This window comes from Cervus canadensis, chromosome 14 (genome assembly GCF_019320065.1).
Source record: "Cervus canadensis isolate Bull #8, Minnesota chromosome 14, ASM1932006v1, whole genome shotgun sequence".
Lineage (NCBI taxonomy): Eukaryota > Metazoa > Chordata > Mammalia > Artiodactyla > Cervidae > Cervus > Cervus canadensis.
Window position 1 is genome coordinate 482,970 of NC_057399.1, and position 19,687 is coordinate 502,656.

A 19,687-nucleotide genomic window follows, 5' to 3' on the forward strand; every position below is an offset into this window, starting at 1 on the left:
CTGGGGGTACTGCAGGCCAGCTATATTTCCGAATGAGGGGTGAAATGTTTAGTTGCTAAGTCGGATCGGATTCTTTCACCACCCCATGCGCTGTTGCCCGCCAGGCTCCTCTGTCCATGGGATTCTCCAGGCAAGAATACTGGAGTGGGTTGCCATTTCCTTCTCCGGGGGATCTTCCTGACCCAGCGATCGAACCCGCGTCTGCTGCGTTGCTGGTGGATTCTCTATCACTGAGACACCTGAGAAGCCCTGAGGGGGTGAAAGTTATCAGGAAAAACCCAGGCAGAAGAGAAATTCTTAAGGTCGATGGAGGGATATAAAGGTTGTATAGAACAGACAGTAACCAAACAATGCCACAGTCAAGAAGATTTCACAGGGATTCTAAGCTCTGACAACTTAAAGAAAATAACCTCATTTTGCTTTTTGGGGGGAGTACATTTTCCAGAAGGAAAATATCAATTATGTATTAAAATAACTGGTATGCCTTATTTTTACCCCATGTACACCCTAATTTTCAATGTATTCCTTCGGGAGATCACCCTAACCTCAATCAGAGCACACATCTGCTTTATAATAAAATGGAAAAGGTTCATTTTTCAGAAACGTGTTTTAGTTGGCTACTGGGCACATCTCTTCCTAAAAGCAGGAAATCCTTAACCGGGCCAACTTCATCATCCCACTCCTTTTATTCTCAATTATATGAGACTATACCACCTTAGACATTGGTTGTTCTTTTCTCTTTTTTTTTCCATATCCAAATGAAGACATGTGGGGGTTAAAATAGACAGACAAAACAACCCTCATAAGGAGGACACACCAGGACTTCCCTGGTGGTCCAGTGGTCCAGACTCCACACTTCCATTGCAGGGAGCGTGGGTTTGATCACTCATTAGTGAACTAAAAGGGGCTTCTCTGGTGGCCCCGCAGTAAAGAATCTGCCTGCCAATGCAGGAGATGTGGGTTTGACCCCTGGGTCAGGCAGATCCCCTGGAGAAGAGAATGGTAACTCACTCCAGGATTCTTGCCTGGAGAAGTCCATGGACAGAAGAACCTGGTGGGCTACCAGGTTCTGCAATAGAGACCAATAGAGGCCGAGCGACTAAACCACAGTGAACTAAGATCCCACACGTCTCAGGGCGCAGTCAAAAAAAAAGAGGACACAGCAGAGCATTCAGATTACAAGGCAGTTTATTGAGTTAGTGGCATGCGAGCAAGTTCTTCCCGTGATCGGCAAACGCAGGCATTAGTGCGTTTCAGAGGAGTTCAGAGGAAGGAGAGGCTGGTGGGGTCAGGAGGACCTTGAAGCCAGGGCCTGGTCATCTGGCGACGTGCAGAGCTCTCTAAAGGGGCCTGAAGCTCATCTCAGGGGCAATGGGTGCAGACGCCCCCATACTTGTAAAAGCAATTTTCAGGCCTCACTCCTCCCTGAAAAAGAAGCAGGGGAGGGGAAGGTGAGGGCTGATAGTCACTGAGAAGAAGCAATCAACACTTTGACTCTCACCAACCCAGAAAGAACACCCTCCAAAGAAAGAAAACACTTCCTAGTAGCTTCCTGACTTCCTGCCTGGGCTCTGGCCGTAGCTCCAGTGATGCCCAGGCTGGGTCCTCTGCCCCCACTCTTTTGGACCCCCAGGATGCTGCTGGCCCCAGCAGACCGCGGTGGGGCGGGGGGCGCACACTCACAGGCTCTTCCGGCGGTACTGCTGCAGCGCTTTCTCCGCCACGTCCTCCATGAAGTGAGGACTGGAGACTTCCTGAGGGACCATCACCGTGATGGGGAAGGAGTTGAAGAGTTTCACGACCACCTTGGTGAGGCCAGATGGGATGCTGGGGTCGGAGTTGTGGGAATTCACCTGGAAGGAGAAAAGAAAGGTCACGAGGGGGCGGGGATGACAGTCAACACGGACTCGGCTGGCAGCTAAAGTCAGGCTTCATTCGGATCCACGGACCCCTTTGCTTTTCACTAACCTCCACGTTCTACACAACTCGGGGAACAGAAATGCCCTAACCCAGACACACTAGTCTGTGGGGGGTAAACGCCTTCCACAAAGGGCCAGTCCGGGGGAGCCCCACCAAGTAAAATATGGTTTTGAGCTGCCTGCTTCCTTTGGGCAGCCACTGGCCAGGTGGTGGTAGAAAAGGCATCAGGGAGAGAAAAAGAAACACTTTCTGGTACTAGAGAGAAGCTTCTTATCACTGGACAATGGGCCAGTTCATGAGGCCTCCTGCGTGGGACAGGGCAGCTCTCCAGGAAGAGCTCTCGCTCTGCAGCTGGACGGGTGATCGCCCCTCAGGTGGGAGATGCTAGGGAAGCTGTTGAACCTCGCCCTTTCCTCACCCATAAAATGGGATTGTGGCACTCCGCCTCACTGGGCGATGGGGCCTCCATGCACCACTGTGCCTGAGGGTTTGCTTCCTGCAGTAGGACCAGTGCTCCATCAAAAGCAGACACGCCCCCGCGAACATCTTGATCCCGTTTCACCCCCAGGGGAGGACCACACGACCTCCAGACCGCACCGTGAGCGCAGAGGCCGTGCGCGACCAGCGTGGACTCACCGTGGAGACCTGCAGATAGTACTGGTCGTCGCCCTGCGTGAGGTTGGCCAGCTGGGACACCCAGGTGAACTGCTCATTCAGCTGCTTGAGCAGGGCCGACGTGTTGAGCATCTTCTGCTGGTAGGACTGGAGCAGCTGGTCGTAGAGCCTGCTGAACTTCTCCGCCAGCTGCAGGGACGCGTTCAGCTGCTGGCGCAGCAGCGTCTGACTCGGGTCGCTGGTCGAACAGTCTGCCCAGAGATGCAAAGAACACAGACAGATGACAGAAATGTGAAGGGAGAGCTCAACAGGGATGAAGACCAGTGGCAACCAGGTCAGGCAGCCGGGACTTGAGGCAGAGCTACTCAGAATGCCCCCTTTCCACCAAGCATTCGGGGTCAGCCCAAGACAAAGCAGAGAGCTGGCCCCGAGTGTGAAGCAGCGCAGGCTATCTTCATCGAGAAAGTCTTGCTCTCGGAGATGGTGTCAGCTGAAGTAAACTGTCTTAGTGACATCACTGATTTCTCTTGGGGTGCAAGACCCTGTCTCCCTGGAGACGGGCAAGGAGGGGCATTGCCCCACACCTCAAGAAGCACGGCCTCCGGGCTCCGTGTGCTCAGCCCAGGAGATCCTCTCACTGCCCTGTCCATTCAGGAATCATTTCCAGAAATCTGGTGGATGTTATCTGTGGCTGCTATTTGTCCGGTACCGCGATGCCTATGCCCAGGCATTACTGAACGCTCTGGAGAGCAGTGATGGCTAATAGTCTGATGCATTCTGACGTCCAGCAATGAAAGTGAGGACCAGAGGGCTAAATCACTTGCCTAAAGTCATAGGATGAATGACTGGGGAGGTCAGGATGGTGAACCCAGAAATTTAACTCCTAAACTCGGGCTCTTGCTCCTCAGTCTGTGGCTCTGGAAAGTTCTCCAAGCTAGCCTGTATCTATAGAGTTGGAAATTCTGGCCCCAAGAACCAAGGTAGCAGAAGAGCCAGCCAGGATCCTCAGACCACAAGCACACAGGAACGGAGGGGTGCGGGTCCAGGTCTGCCCACCTGCCCACCGTGGCTGGCTGCCAACCTCACCAGAGTAGGGAAGTTCATTGCTTTGGTCCCCACCCCCACCCCCTGCAGATGGTCAGGTAGACAAGAGCTAGAAACAACACTCTCTATTTAAACACTCTGTTTTTCTCTCCCTTAATTGTTGAAAAATATCCCCAAAAGAGCACATGAAACTCAAGCAAGGCAGGGAAAAGGAGGAGTTCTTTGCATGCTTCATCATGCTGGTTGTAACCATTTCTGTTACATTAAAATAAAATGTCAGGTGGGGCAAGACATAGGATTATGAACAATTAGCTGGGTTGAGAAATACGCACAGTGACTAAACTCTCTGTGCCAGGGAGTCATTGAAAATAAGGAGAGTCACTGGGAGCCGGGACACAGCCGAGGGCAGTGGCTCTCACTGGGGGCGATGCAGCCCCAGGGATATGTGACAAGGTCTGAAAACACTTCTGGTTGTCACAACTGGCAGGGTCGGGGGCGGTGCAGTGGGAGGTGACTGGCATCCAGGGGCTGGAGGCCAGAGATGCTGCTAAACACCTTCCAATGCACAGGGCAGCCCCCATCACAAACGGTGATCTGGTCCAGGGACTTCCCTGGTGGTCCAGGGCTTGCGAATCTGCCTTGCAATGCAGGGGTCATGGGCTTGATCCCTGGTTGGGGAACTAGGATCCCACGTTGCATGCCACAATTAGGACCCAGTGCAGCCAGATAAAAATAGTTTTTAAGTAAATATTTAAAAAATGATGAAACCTATCATTTAAAAAAAAAAAAAAAGAATGATCTGGTCCAAAATACCAGGAGAATGGAGATGGCAAAAGTCTAATCTGGAGGTCCCAGGAAGCAGGCACATGCTCCAACGGTTGCAAGCACCTTAGATAAGAGGTCATAAGTCTTCCTCAATGTAGAAAAGAAAACCAGTGTTTCAGGAAGCTGTGATCAGTGACGGTTAAGATCAGTACCAGGGGCACAAAACTGAGCTTGGGCACCTGGAGGTCTCTTCTTCTGGCCCTAAGGTGACTTTCTCACCATGGCGTACTATGTGATTTATGGTTTTCTAACTATGATATTTTGTAGGCTAAACCTAAGAGGCGGGTTCGTGGACTCACCTCACGCCTTCACAGGTCAGCCTCATATAGTACCTGTACTTTCACAGTGGCTTCCAAAATCACAGCACTGAGACGAGGAATATTTAACCAGACTCTGAAGGGCCGCCCCAGGCACCCAAAAGAATTAAGTAAGAGCAATGCAAACACCCCCCAGGATCGATTCACTCAGTAGAGGGAAATAATTAACTCCTTCCTTCCAAAAACAGGCTTTTGTGAGCCAGGGAGCGTGTCACTGCTTTTATAGCTGTTTGCCTCCAAGTAGAAAGAATTCAGTCCCCTTGATAAAACAGGGAGCAACAGCAGAAGGGAACTATTTCCTTTAACTCAGAGACCAACCAACCACAGGGAAGGTGGCCAGATCGCGAAGGTACCCCAAGGAGAGACTGTATGTTCAGGGCAGAGAACACAGCAGCACTGGCGGGGAACACCTCCCAAACATCCCCCAGGAGGGGCGTCCAGTAACCTTGGGCAGGTCACCAAACCTCTGACTCAGTCTCCTCCTCTGTAAGAAAAGCAGCCACCCCAGTTATTCTAGGGAGAAGAGTTTACTAAACTCTTTGGTAAAGTATTTAGAAGAAGGGTGTTTAGTAACAAACACATGGCAAGAGTTTTAATGGAGTCCATACTGTCAAAGGGCTTCCTCGACAGCTCAGTGGTAAAGAATCTGCCTGTCCATACAGGAGACTTGAGTTCAATCCCTGGATTGGGAAGATCCCTTGGAGTAGGAAATAGCAACCCACTCCAGTATTCATGCCTTGGAAATCCCATGGACAGAGGAGTCTGGCGGGCTACAGTCCATGGGTTGCAAAGAGTCAGGCACGACCTAGCGACAAAACACCAGAACACCAACAACATCCTGTCTAAATTTTCATCATCTGCAGCCAAAAATGAAGATGTGTACTAGGTTTGGCCTCTGGGAACAGACTAACTGGAGGAAGTCACAGGAGGACAGGTTTTTAGAAAGCACAGCCACCCCTCCCACAGTCAGCCTGTTAACTGTGAGCTGATGTGATAAGTATTCTGTCTCCTGACCTCAGGGACAACTCTGCATCTTAACCCTCAACCCCAGATGGGGATCCAAGCAGAGCCAAAGGACAGCCCCCCCCCCCCCGCACCAAGAGCCACAGCTGGAAGGCAGCAGAGCCGGCATTAAACTCCCACCCACCTGACCCCCTAAGGCAACCCCAGTGAGGTGCTGGGGACCTGAAAACACATGAGACCAGGGCTCCCTGACTCACCCACTTCCAGGATCTCCTGACACTTCTCGCACTGGTCCTTCATCCGCAGGCATCCCGTGGAGTTGTGGCGGATCTCCTTACACACAGTGCGGTCGTTGTTTGCTGGGAACACACACGGACACGTCACACAGTGCAACAGGGGCTGCCCCCGTCTCTCTGAGCCCTTCCGCACCACTGTCAAGCCCTTTGAGATGACTCTGCGGGCAGAGCAGGTTGGCATCTGGCTGTCTGCCTGCAGACAGACACAGGCTGGGACCAGCAGTGGGACTCCCTGCAGTGGGACCAGGAGATGGTTCCCGGGCCCCCCTGAGCTGGGCATGGCCGCCCTCTCACCACCTCCACCTGCTGACCCCTCTCCCACCTCACGCCCCCTTTGCTGTGCATACTTCTCTTTGGGATCATAACCCATTTTGCTCTGCATTCTGTCTTGGCTCATTTCTCTCCCCCTGGGGCAGCAAGCTCCTTGAAGGCAGGAATAAGATTTACCTTGGAACCTCCTTATAACACAGGGCAACCCCCCCCCCCCCACCTTATGGATATGCAGGAAATGCTTCTTCAGGTCAATTTGTTGTTTAGCTGCTAAGTTGTGTCAGACTCTTTCGCAACCCCTTGTAGCCTGCCATGGTCCTTGGTCCATGGGCTTCTCCAGGCAAGAATACTGGAACGGGTTGCCATTTCTTTTTCCAAGGAATCTTCCCAACTCAGGGGTCAAACCCACGTCTCCTGCATTGGCAGGTGAGTTCCTCAACACTGAGCCACCAGGGAAACCTGTTTAAATCAGTACCCTCCTGTATTTCCAATCCATTACAAGCCAAAACCCAGTGCTGGTCCAACTGTAGCATTTAGGCGATGGGGTTGGCCGACCACTGTCTATTGGCTCAATGAAAAAAATCACTTCTAAAAGTTTCGGCTTTTCGTGTCCGTGTTAGTTTCATTCATTCAAAAGATACTCTCTGTGCTCATTCTCTACCAGACCCTAAGGTTATAGCCAAAAATAGCTTTCTTAACTGTACAGTGAGCTGATTATATAATTCATTGCCAATATATGCATGGCAGCCACATAAAGCACCTGAGTTCCCAAGACAAAGGGGTCTAGCCCTCAAGAGCAGTGGTCCGCAACCTTTTTGGTTCGAGGGATCAGTTTTGTGGAAGACAATTTTTCCAGGGAGGGGGTGGGTAGGGAATGGTTTCAGGATGATTCAAGAGCATTACATTTACTGTGCACTTTATGTCTATTATTACTACACCAGCTCCACCTCAAATCAACAGGCATTAAATCCCAGAGGTTGGGGATCCCTACCCTAGAGGAAATAGTTCATATCCACCAGCTGTTGGAAGGAGCCTGGAAAACTCAAAAGAAGACCAGAGTTACAAGTCCTGTAGGGCTAGATTTGGCCAGCCCAGGGGATCTTCCCAAACTGGGGATCAAACCCACGTCTCCTGCATTGCAGGCAGATTCTTTACCACTGAGCCCACATGGATATCCGTGAACCTTTGGGCATGTTCCTACACCCCCTGTCAAACAGGGATGGCGGCCCCCTCCCCAGGTTGCTCTTTCGGGGATTGAGATGATACAGGCCAAGTCCTGGGCACAGATCTGAGCATCTGAGGCTCCCTGCCTCCACACGTCCTTGGCTCCTCAGCTATTCGTACATCTCTTCAGCATCACAGCCTGTTTGACTGGGTTAAGCATCTCAAAGAACTGAGCTTTCATCCCCCTCCTTCTCACCTGTGAATTCCTCCATGGGGAACTGGTAGGGAGACCTGCGCAGGTGGGCGTCCATGGCCTGCTGGGCCTGGTAGATCATGTCGTAGAAGGGCTGAAACACATCGTGGAAGTTGATGGGTTCCAATAAGGGGAAAGGCATCACGTTCCGGGCGAAGCGGGACTTGGGATTGAAGAAGAGCGACCCCCTCGGGAATGAGCTGAAGGGGGAGTAGTACTGAGTGTCCTGGGGCCTCCGGGGGAAGAACCGGTCCTGGAAGAGCTCGTCCATGATGCTGGACGCCCGGGTGAAGCTGTCCTCCATGACGTCCATCACGTGGCTCTGCTGCCGGTCGTTCTCCATCAGGGAGTCAATGCGGTCACCGTTGATCCAGAAGTAGAAGGGGGAGCTCTGGTTTAGGAACTCCTCGAGCTGTGACAGGAGATGGGGGATAGTCAGGGGTGCCTCCCCCTTGTCAAGACGGGCCAGGCCCATCCCCGCTGCACCTGGGACATCTCAGAGTCACAGCAGGGGGCGGAAGGCCCGGCTGGGAATGGCTCCCCGTCTCTGAAATGTCCAGGACAGCCCCCCTTCCATTCTACTGACCCCAGCGGGGAGGAGTAAGAAGACCTATGGGGCTAAGAAAGTCACATGACCCGTCATGTGAGACACGTCTTCTGTCCTCTTTGACCCCCCCCCATTCCCCAATCAGCCAAGCGCCAACCAACAGGACTCTGGGGAAGGGCAAAATTCATGAGTCCTAATCGAGCAATGCCTTTTGCTAAAGAGGACACAGGGCTCTGCCCTACCATGGAGCCATTTGTTAACTTATGCAGCTAAGAATAGCTGGATGAGAGTCTTTTAAGATGGCAAATACCAGGCACAGGTGTTTTTCACATTCCCACATTACTGTACTCATAGCAGACATTACCCAATCAATCACACACTCTGGGCCCCAGTGCAGCCAGAACTAATCAATTGCAACTGGCATGTGAAATGAAGCTGTGACATGGTGATTTATCATAAGAAATATATATATGGCCTGGTTTCTGACAAGAAGGTCCTAAAGGTCTTGGAATTTCCTATGATAAGAGCAGTTAAGGTGTCTTTTGTTATGTTAGGAAGGTGACTTTTGGAAAGCAACTAAGGATGGGGGCTGACTGTCGGGGAGTGAACTATATGATTAAAGGGCTAGTGCTTTTCGCCCCAGCCCCTGATCTCTACAGAGGGGAGAGGGGCTGGAGACTGAATCAATGACCAATGGTGAATGATTTAATCCATCATGCTGGTGTAATGCAGCCTCTATTAAATCCAAAGGGATGAGCTTATAAAGCTTCTGGGTTGATAGACACGTGCACCAAGGAGATGCAAGAGACTATTGCACTTGGAGAAGATGTGAAGGCCCCCCACCACTCCCCACCCCTAGCTCTGGGCATCTCTTCCATCTTGCTATTCCTGACTCATATCCTTTTATTTTTATTATTTTTTTAATGGGTGACCAATGGGCTGGTCACCCACTGGTGGCTTTTTTAAAAATGATTTTACCTACGTGAAATTTACCCTGTGGCAAGCGGGATCCTAGTTCCCCAACCAGGCTTCGAACTCATGTTCCCTGAACTGCAAGGCAGATACTTAACCACTGGACCACCAGGGAAATGCCCCGAGTTATATCCTTCTATAACAAATTGATTATCTAGTATGTAAAATGTTTTTCCAGATTCTGTGAGCTTCTCGAGCAAATTAATTGAACCTAAGGGGGCAATCCACCTGTAATGTAGGAGACTGGGTTTGATGCCTGGGTCAAAGAGATCCCTGGGAGAAGGAAATGGCAACTCACTCCAGTATTTTTGCCTGGGAAATCCCATGGACAGAGGAGCCTGTCAGGCTACAGTCCATGGGGTTGCAAAGAGTTAGACACAACTTAGCGAATCAACAGCAACAAAAGGAAGTAGTCATGGAACCCTCTAATCTACAGCCAGTCAGTCAGAAGCAGAGGTAACCACCTGGACTTCTGACTGGCTGTTGAAGTCGGGGGGTGGGCGTGATGGGGCAGTCTTGTGGGACTGAGCCCTGAACTTGTGGGGTCTGACGCTGTCTCTGGGTAGATGGGGTCCAACTTGAGTTGAACTGCAGGGCACCCGGCTGGTGTGGGAGAACCCCTTGGTGGGGAAACCCCCCCACACTTGGAACTCGGTGCAGAGTCAAAGAAGCATATTCAGTTCTCCGCACTCCCCGCCCCAAGCCATGCTGTGCTGAAGGAGCGGGGCCCTCATCACCTGATGGCCAACCAGTCCCGAGCCGCTTCTGCACACACGCGCGTAGAACTTCATGCAGGTCTGTTTCAGGCAGGGCTTACATTCCTCCCAGAGGGCCATCATGGTCTCATTGCACACCCCCTGGGACGCCTTCAGCTTGTTTTCAGAATCCCTGGTGTCATTCAGGGCATCCTAGGGGATGACACAGGCGGGCTTAGCCACAGAAACCACAGGCTTCCCCTGCCTGAGGTAGACATGGGTGGGCACCTGGGGTGCTTGCTTCCATCCCTGCTCTGGCTCTCAAGTACCCACATTTGCCACCTGGATGTCCCTTCTCATCTGGTTTTAAACATCCTCCCTTCTTCATCCTGCTCCTTAGTCCTTTCTGGCCCCTAGAGCTCATCTGGACTTCTTTCTCTGATGCTGCACCTACAGTCTTTACCCCAAGACATCCCCCCTCTCACTAAATACCCCACTTTCTACTCTCAACTTCAGGAATTTCAATGTCATCTTCCAAAGCTTCCCTGAATCTTATTTTTCTATGGCAACCACGGCCCCTGACATATCACGGTAATAGGTAAGCTTCCAAAATCAAAGTCACATCTACTACCAAAACTCTCTAACATGACCATGACATTTGACCCAGTAAATCTGCAAGAATCTATCCCAAGGATTTCCTGCAATAAAGGAGAAGTTCATATGCCTGAAGATATTTGTTACAATATTCATGAATGGCAAAAAAAAAAAAAAAAAACTGGCATCAACTCAGATGCTCAAAACTAGGGGACCAGTTAAGGAAATTGTGGTGCCTACAAATGGTAAACAGGATAGCATTACCAAGGATGTTTATAATAAGTGTTAAATATTATAATAAGCATTTCTCACATTAAAAAATTCATGAGTTTGAGTACAGCTACTGTCCAAAAAGCATAGAGGAGAAAAAGTAGTAAGAAATAGATCAAACGCAGGTATCCTTAGATACCTAAGGAATTGTCCTAAGGTAAAAGGATTATGGAAAAACTTTTTCTCTTCGGCCTTTCTATATTAAAATCTTGATAAATGAGTGTATTACTCTTCAAAGAATTAAGTAGACCATCCATACCCCCAAATGAAGCTACACTAGGAGTGTTTGTCCAGGAGGAATGATGTGAGATCTTCCCTACTTCGTGTTCCCTGTGCCCCAGTCCACGTCCACTGGCTCTTGCTCCCAAATGGGGAAGGCCACCATGCCTCCTCCCAGGCCAGATCGCAGGTAGTTCCTTTCTTTCCGTTCCCACATTCCTCAACTGGGAAGTCATGGAGTCTTTTTCCAAAAATGATGTGCTTTATCATAGGTGGACAACTATCAAATTCCAGTGAGTCGCACAAACATTCAAGAAAAAGACTTGCCACCTCTCAGTGGGCTCTAGCACCCTTCTCAGAGCACAGCGGGAATTTCTACTCACGCCAAGAAAGGGCATTAAGTTCCAAAGAAAGAGCTGCACCCAGGCCAACATTTCTATAAGTGGCTTCCAAGAAATGGTGCTACAAGTTATCAGGAAAAAAATAAATGGATTCCCTGGCCAACTGGATTTGCAAAGCACTTGGGTTGAATGAAGTCACATATGTTTCTTTACGGGAGAACACCCTTGAGTCTTTATAATGATTTCACTCCATGCATTAGGGATCACAGGCCCCACGTTAGCATCTCCGTCATTAGGGTTAGGGTGGCAATAGGAGTAGAATTTGAGGATACCTTCAAGGAGACTATTTTTTAAATAAGCTGGGCTTCCCAGGTGGTAAAGAACCCGTTGTAAAGAACCCGCCTGCCAATGCAGAAGACATTTAAGAGAAGCGGGTTCGATCCCTGGGCCAGAAAGATTCCCCTGGAGGAGGAAATGGCAACCCACTCCAGTATTCTTGCCTGGAGAATCCCATGAACAGAGGAGCCTGGCGGGCTACAGTCCACGGGGTCTCAAAGAGTTGGACCCAAATGAAGCGACTTAGCACAGCATAAATAAGCTGTTTATTGGACGACAGTAGTTTAGTTCTGTGTGTTCATCACTGGACTTAGATGTCTCTTTACAAAGTAGTCCAGAACTCAGATGTGGGCTATTGCCTGCTGTACCCCAAAGGTATTACTCACACTAGTTAAGCTTCCTGAAGGTAGGGTGACATCCACCTCCTAACCTGTGACAATGACAGACCCTACCCAAAGCCGACCTTGAAGCTTGCACACAACCAGGGTTTAGAAAAATCTACTGAAATGAATCTGGGCAGCAGGCCCTAGGCCAGGCTTGAAAGGAAACCAGATCCAAAATCTCACCCCTTGAAGCTTTCAAAAGCAAATAAACCTTCCCTATTTGTTAACCACAGCCCTGGGTATCAGCTGACACAGCCGGCAAGGAAAGACGGAGGGTCACCATGGCAACCTGGCAGGGCTTCCCCATGCCCTCCCTCCAGCGCTGAGGATCAAGGTGGGGGCAGCTAGGCTCTTCCTTACCTCTTTCTTCTTCTTGGCTTCCTCTAGGGAGCTGAGCAGTGATTTGCGCTCTTCATTGGTTTGTTCTATTTGGGTCTTTATCTGTTTCACCTCCTTGAGGGCATTTTTAATTTCTTTATTCACATACTTACTCCCCTCGGTGGACATTTCTGCAGGAAAAGGGCAGGCAGGTGGATGATGTGAGAGGAAGGGATGGTGCTGGGAATACAACCCTGGAACCAGTTTAAAGGGTCAGAAAGGCCAGGGGGTCTAGGGGCTGCCAAGGCTGGGGTCCCCCTGGCAGGCAGCCTGCAGGGTCCCAGCTTCACCCTGACCCAGGTTCCATTCCAGGTTCCATCTCCAGGGCACAATGAAGACCCAGGGCCCGAGAATCAATCACACCCAGCTGCTCAGAAATGCAAACACTGGGGCAGACACACCCCAGAGGAGGAACAACCCAGTGTGCTCCCGGGGCGCTGGAGGAGCAGCCTCACCAGCTGCAGAAGAAAATTTTCAAGGAAAAACAAAAAATCCTGGAAGCGTAATTGTTTAAGCATCAAAATATAAAATAGTATCCTTTTGGATACAATCTCTTCTGGAATGCAGTTTAAGCAAACATCTGAATTTCACCTTTGTTCTGACGAATGGTATCAGGTGACAGGGACATGGAGGTGAGACTGTGATCAGACACCACATCGTGTGACAAATACAATGAGATGATGTCACCGAAGTACTGAAAGTAACAGCCCATGCTTCTCTGGAGCTTATCCTGGGCCAAGCACCACGCTGGACACTTCACGTGCATTTTATTTAAGACTCTCAACACTGCCTTCACCCCACTGCACAAATGAGGATGAAGAATCACAGTGAGGTCAAGATACTCACCCAGGGTTATAACAGCTGGGGAGGGCAGAGACAGACTCCCACCCACCTCTGATCTCAACATTAGGGTTCCTAACTACTACGCTGGAGAATTGGTCAGCTCTCAGGACGAGAGTGAAGCAGAGGGAAGACAGGTATCAGGAAGGACCTAGCAGAAGAGGGGAAGCAAGAGATGGGCTTTGAAGGATGACAGGCCCTCCTAATAAATGATATTTCCTCTTTGCTGAATCCAGAACATTGGTTTTCTGGGTGGCAAGGTGGCAGATACAGGTAGTAAGCTTTATGGAAACTCAAAGGGGAAGTCCACAGAGGGCCCAGTGGTCCAGGCTGCAAGGAGCATCATGGGGGAGGTGTGGGCCCTGGGCCAAGCAGATTGGGAAGGGGACAGCTGAAGGAGATGCAGCAGTCAGAAGGGGCTTGGGGTCCACCTGAAAGAGCCTGGGCTGGTGACAGAGGGCTCAGAGAGGGGCTCGAGCAGAGCAAACCAGATCCGATGCACAGGGCGGAAATGGTCTCTGACCCCTGGGGTGGTCACTTACCCTGGAGCTCTTTGTCCGAGATTGCCCGGCCACTCTCCCAGCTGAGCAGCAGCCCCACCAACAGCAGGAGAGTCTTCATCTTGCCTCCTCCTCCACTTCTGGAATCCCAGCACGCCTCTGTTTGTAGAGAACAGGGGACTGTCATGGCAACAGCTAGACAGCCCGCTGGTCTCCAGCCCAGCCCGCCGCCTGCTCTCCCGGAGCCCTGCTGAGGCCTGGCCCTCCACTATGCCCTCAGCTCGCATCACCGCCTTTTCATCCCAGGGACTGGACAAGAAAGGATCAGTCTTGCCAATGGACACCTTCAAAAGAAAGTGGGAGGCAGCGGGTACTGGGAAGAACCCCAGGAAAGCAGCCTCATACAGAAGAAACGAGGATCTGGAGTCGGAACCACTGGACTCTGGTCCAAGCTACCCTCCTCCTGCTCCTCCATCCTCCCCTTCCTCCCCCTGTTCCTCCCCCTCCTCCTTCTCTTCTCATCATAGCTGCCTGTGCCCGAAAAAGGCACAGGAACTGTCTGCATCCAGAGGACATCTATCTGATGATACCTGCTCACATCATACTCAACTCTGAATACACTTCTCTTGGGTCACTCGTCTGGCCTATCCCATCCCCCTAAAGTGGGGACTGCAACCCAGAGCGCAGCCCCCTGCCGTGGACATCACCAAGCCTGCTACAGCAGGCATCACCAATCGATCACAGCACTGTCCCCAACCACGCCACGACACCTCCTGAAAGTGCTTTTGGAGGGTCTGAGGCTGTTTTGAGGGCCTGAGGCACTGACAGCCTCAGACCCTCTGGGTTGGCACAGGAAAATAAATCCATTTGTCATCCCTAGCGTGAGACTTGAGGCAGGAGGCGTGGATGGGAGTAGAGCAAGACGAAGACAGTGGTCTCCAGGGAGCGTAGACAGGGCGGGGCAAAGCCAAAGGACTGATGGGGGAGGGGGGCCCCCGGGTCGGGGGACGGAGCCTCCCCAGAAGAAGTCCTGCTGGGAGGCGCGCCTCTCTGCTCTGCCAGGTCCCTTTCACTCAGCTGGTCTCTCTAAACCCACCACAGCATGTCTGCCAAGGTCCTCCCACCACACTCGGCTGGCTGCCTGAACCCTGGACCGGCTGGTCTTACACAATGGATCCTCTCCCCAAAGCTGAAGTTGTTGCAAAACAGAAACCCCTCCCCCCAACTGCTCATCTGAACTCACCCGCTTCCCCTAACAAGAATGAGAAGGGGCTCTCCCCTTCCTGGAACGATGCACAGCCCAAAGCTGCTCTCAGCTCCGCAGGCTGAGACCCTGGGAGAACATGAATAAGGCAAGTCTCTCCTGAAATGCAATTAGTAAGACAGCCGGGCTGTGGTCCTTGAGCATTGCGGGAGAGGAGAGCGGGTCATTGACCTCCCCAGAGATGGTGGGTGGGCGGCTGAGCCAGGGCGCTATTTCAGGTCTGCCAGGCTGCCCCAGCTGCTCACTGAGGCCTGAAACGCCTCAAGCAGGGACAGAGGCTTTGTCACGCCAGAGAGACAAAACCAGAGAGAAACACCCCTCCAGCAGAGCACCCCCGTAAGTGAAGGCTTTTGAGAAATCCACACACCAGCCTTTGAAATAGGCTGGAACCAGAAGACAGAGCATTGGGTCCTAAGGAAGAGGCGCAGGGAAGTCAAAGGCAAGAGCACTGGATGAGGAGTCCAGAAACCCACAGGTCAGTACAAGATCTCCCATCAAGAGCCTGGAGACCATGGGAGCTGAGAGCTGGGACAGAGACCTGTCTCCCATTCAATCCTCCACCTCAGAGGGGAGGCAGAACCCAGAAACATGCTGGGGCTCCCCAAGGCCTACAAGCAGGTGGCAACCCCAGGATGAGAACCCAGCCCTCCCAATCCCCCAGTCCAGTGTTCTTTTCCTTGACACCAAGTCACTGAAATCTAAGCCTCAGTTTTTCCATCTGTAAAATGGACCTAATACAGACCTCAGAGATTTGAATTTGTTCTGTAAACACAAGGGTCTTATGTCATCACAGAAAATTCTGACTCCTTCAAAAATAGACGTAGGACCAATTGTGGGCACTGGCACGATATCTTTCAAGGAAGTGGGAAGAGGTGTCATGTAGAGACAGGACAGAGGACCTGAAGCAGGCACACAGAGGCCACCTGCAGTCCTTCCCTGCTGTGGACTTTGCCTTAATGAAGCAATCGGCTCCTTAAAAGTACGTGGGAATTAGCCAGGAGTCTTGTTATCAAACCAGATTCTGATTCTGAGACTGCCGTGCTAAAAAGCTTGCAGGTGATACGGATACTAGCCCAAGGACAGTATGAGAACAGCGGCTGTGCGGCCAAATTACCCTCCCTTTGCACTAACTCCCCTCCCCTCCCAGCTTCGGACCAGGGCACCTGGTTGCCAACTGCTCTGATTAAACAAGCCACTCAAAGGCCCTCCTTTCCCCAGAAGAAGCCATGGGGAGGACAAGGTCAGGCAGAGTAAGCTGCACGGTTCAAAGCCCAAGTTCCTCTCCCACTCCCTCCCCAAAGAAGTAAACTCAACCGAAACGAAAAACAAAACAATTCACCTGCAATTCACACATTAGCACTGTGGTATCTTTCCTCTTTTCTATGCATTTGCATACAATTGGGTCCTTTACATCCACTATCTTCAAATACACTCTAAAAGCATACTTTCATGGCTGTGTAATAATCCTTTGTCTGGTATACCTTATTTTGCCATCCCACATGGTTGAGCATTTAAATTGTCTTTAATTTCTGACTATTACAACGAATACTCTCAAGAGCATCCTTTTATAGAATTTATACTTACTCTTAAATTCTTATACTCACTCTTAAATAGTCATAATCAGCTTCTTTTTTTCAGTAAGTCAGAAGGTCAAGACTTGGGTTCTAATCCCAATTCTGATACCTATTTTCTGTTTATCTTTGGAGGTTTTTCTTTCTGTTTATCCTTCCAGATTTTCATCTATAAAATGTGACAGTTTTGAATCAGATGTCTGCAATCTGATGGAGGCTGTGTGACATTACTCTGATGTACTCTGGTCAATTACGAAGCAGAAAGAGTTTTCCAGGTGGCTCAGTGGTGAAGAATCTTCCTGCCAATGCAGGAGACTCCAGAGATGCGGGTTCCATCCCTGAGTCGGGAAGACCCCCTGAAGGAGGAAATGGCAACCCACTCCAGTATTCTTGCCTGGAGAATTCCATGGACAGAGGAGCCTGGCAGCTATAGTCCATGGGGTAGCAGAGAGTAGGACACTTGGGAGCGACTAAGCACGCACACAACATATACTTAAATCAAAACATCAAACTTGTAAACATACTAGCCAGGGAACTAGAGAATTCGGGAGCAAACAAGATGAGTCACGCGCTCGAGCAGACTGCCACCCCCTGGAGATATCAGCGCCTTTCCAAGGAAAATACTGCAGGAAGGCTCTCAGCGCGGGCCAGCTCTGCCACTCACTAGCCTGGCCTCCAGCATCTGCGGCAGTCCTCCAAATGTCAATTTCCCCATCGTTACAAAAGGATGTTCCCAACACCTATCCTGTTTACCCCACAGAACTGTGATTGGAGCTCATGAACAAAAGGGCTCCCGAGTCCTTGCCTGTGCACCGACCCCAGCAATTTTCGGACCCCGCCAGGCTCGCAGGCGATGGGGCTCGGGTCACCTGCCTTCCCTGATCTCCCGACTCCACCCAAAGCGCCCCCTCTGACAGCCCTATAACTACCAGCGATCATCCTCTCCTAGCCTGGCGGCCACCGCCACCCCCGCCCCCCGCTCATCGTGCCGACGGCGAGGCTCTGCGCAGGGAACTGGAAGAGTGGGGACGTCTCACCGGTCACCGCTGCCCCGCGCTCCTCCTGGCCACGCCGCGCGCACGGCACCGTGAGGCGCCCGTATTTATAGCCCTCCGCTGCGTCTACACCCACTTTGGGGCTGGCTGCAAACCTGCATGACTCACGCCCAAAGAATGCCGTAGAAAGCACCGGGAGCTTTCTGGAAGCCGGCGCGGGAGGGGGTGCGGAGATGCGGGGGGCGGGCAGTTGGGGGCGGGTGTCGGGAGCAGCACTCGGCTGGGGGCGCAGGGGGGCGCTTCGGCACCGCGAAAGGCTCCGGCGTAGACAGACGCTGGGGTGCGGGATCGCACCCTTGGGCCTCAGAGCTGGGGCACGGCGCCCCCAGGAGGGAAGAGGCTGAATTAACTCGCACGGCGAGCGCCCAGTGGAGGGATGCTACGCGCTTCCGGCTGGTGCCTACTCCCAAATCACAACTCAAAATTCCGCTGCCCGATTGAGCGTTAGTTTTTCACGGGCGCCACTCCTCCGGCTGCATTTAACAGCATCAGAAATAACGGGGGTGTAACGGAGAGGGATGTTGTGATAGAGAATGAACTCAGAAAGTATGAAATGACCGCTTCCCAAACCACTACAGTGGCAGACCTGCTAGGCTGCAGGGAACAGAAACAGGCTCTTAGGAATGAACAGAGCATCCGTTTGGGAAATCATAAGGACTCCCTGACTCTTTGATTCCAGGACCTTAACTAAATGTTGTCCCCACTTGAGGCCCAGCCAAACTGGGTGGGCTTCATGAACATGGGACCCTGCTGCCCCGTGAATTATTTGATGAGCTACCGTCCAAGTCTTGAAATTCTCAATCGTTTTTGAACAAGGGGCCCTGCGTTTTCCTTGTGCACCGGGCCCCACATATTATGCTGCTGATCCTATTTGCAAAGGCCCTCACTGATCTCCACCAGCCCCAAGTTCCCTCCGCTGGCAGGAGGAAGCTTGCCGACAGACTCCCTGTGGCAGGGGGCTTTGATGGGGCTGAAGGGTGGGCCCTTATGCCATCCGCTGGCAGGGAGGGGACCAACCCAGAAGCCCCACAGGCATAGCGATGAATACTTCCTGGGGAAGAAACAGTCAGGCACTTTGATCCAGGATGTTTGAGCCCTACGAGAAAGATCTAGGGACTTCAGGGTGGTTCTCGCCCTGGCTGGGGGAAGATGGGTGTGCAGGGCAGGTGTGGACAGTTTGATTCACTTGCCAACTGAAAACCAACAAGATGACGGAGTCGGAGGAGAGTCGTATGGCAAAGGTCTGAGTTTTCCTGCCCACAGCTTTCAACATACAGCTTCAGACCCAGTCCCTGGTTGCCCAAGGTCGGGACAACTAGGACCCCACCCTTTTCAGGAAGGAGCACAGAGGGAGCTTCTAGGCAAGTGAAAAACAGGGATAAAGTGTATGTGGGGGTGGAGGGTGGGGGTGGTTGTTGCAAAGAATTCTGACGGAGCTCTCAGCTCCATCCTGAGGATCTGGGTGACCTTGGCCAGCCCGAAGATTTTACCCCCCCCCCCACGCCCCTTCCCACCTCCTCAGTTCTCAGTTTCTTCCTTCCAAACAATGAGGAATCTGGAATGTATCATCTCTGAGGTCCCCTTCAACCTCACCAGGAGCAATGCCAAGTGTGAGAAGATCATCAGCCCAGGAGGAAGGAAAAAAAAAAAATTCAACCAGAATTTGCAACAGTATTACTCCCCTGAGGCTTCACTTTATCTTCCTGAAAAAGTCTAATTATCAGTAACAGCTACATTTTCTATGGAAACTGCCACCTATTTAGCATCCTATCAATGCCAGGCCAGATGGATTCTCTTTGAGCTCGCTCCTTGTAACTTTTCCGTTCTGTGACTCCCCAGCATCGGGTACAGTAGACACAAATCTGTAATAATTATATTTCTTAAAAAAATCAGACTTTGGAGGACAAGACAAGGGGATCTGCCTTAGTCAGCTGAAGCAGGGGACGGGAGGAGAAGAAGGGACTGGGAGAAAATAACATGATTCAGAGCCCCAACTGTGGTCCTCTGGGAGCAATTACTTGATGACTCCAGCTGGCCACTAAGCCCGCACGGCTC

At 51.4% G+C, this 19,687-nt stretch overlaps 1 protein-coding gene across 2 annotated transcripts; it reads right to left on the reverse strand.

Annotated features, from left to right (window-relative positions):
• Positions 1–1,170: 1,170 nt before the first annotated feature.
• CLU (clusterin) lies at positions 1,171–17,802 on the reverse strand. 2 transcript variants are annotated; one of them, XM_043487087.1, is made up of 9 exons: positions 17,615–17,802; positions 13,785–13,901; positions 12,385–12,533; positions 9,924–10,094; positions 7,671–8,079; positions 5,942–6,043; positions 2,557–2,786; positions 1,684–1,853; positions 1,171–1,425 (listed from the first exon to the last, which is right to left on the reverse strand). In XM_043487087.1, the coding sequence occupies exons 2-9, from the start codon at positions 13,861–13,863 to the stop codon at positions 1,416–1,418; spliced, it is 1,320 nt and encodes a 439-aa protein (XP_043343022.1). In that variant the 5' UTR covers positions 13,864–13,901; positions 17,615–17,802; the 3' UTR covers positions 1,171–1,415. The 2 variants fall into 2 exon arrangements, with proteins under 2 accessions (XP_043343022.1, XP_043343023.1); XM_043487088.1 differs by lacking the exon at positions 17,615–17,802 and adding an exon at positions 16,611–16,746.
• Between the last annotated feature and the right edge of the window lie 1,885 nt (positions 17,803–19,687).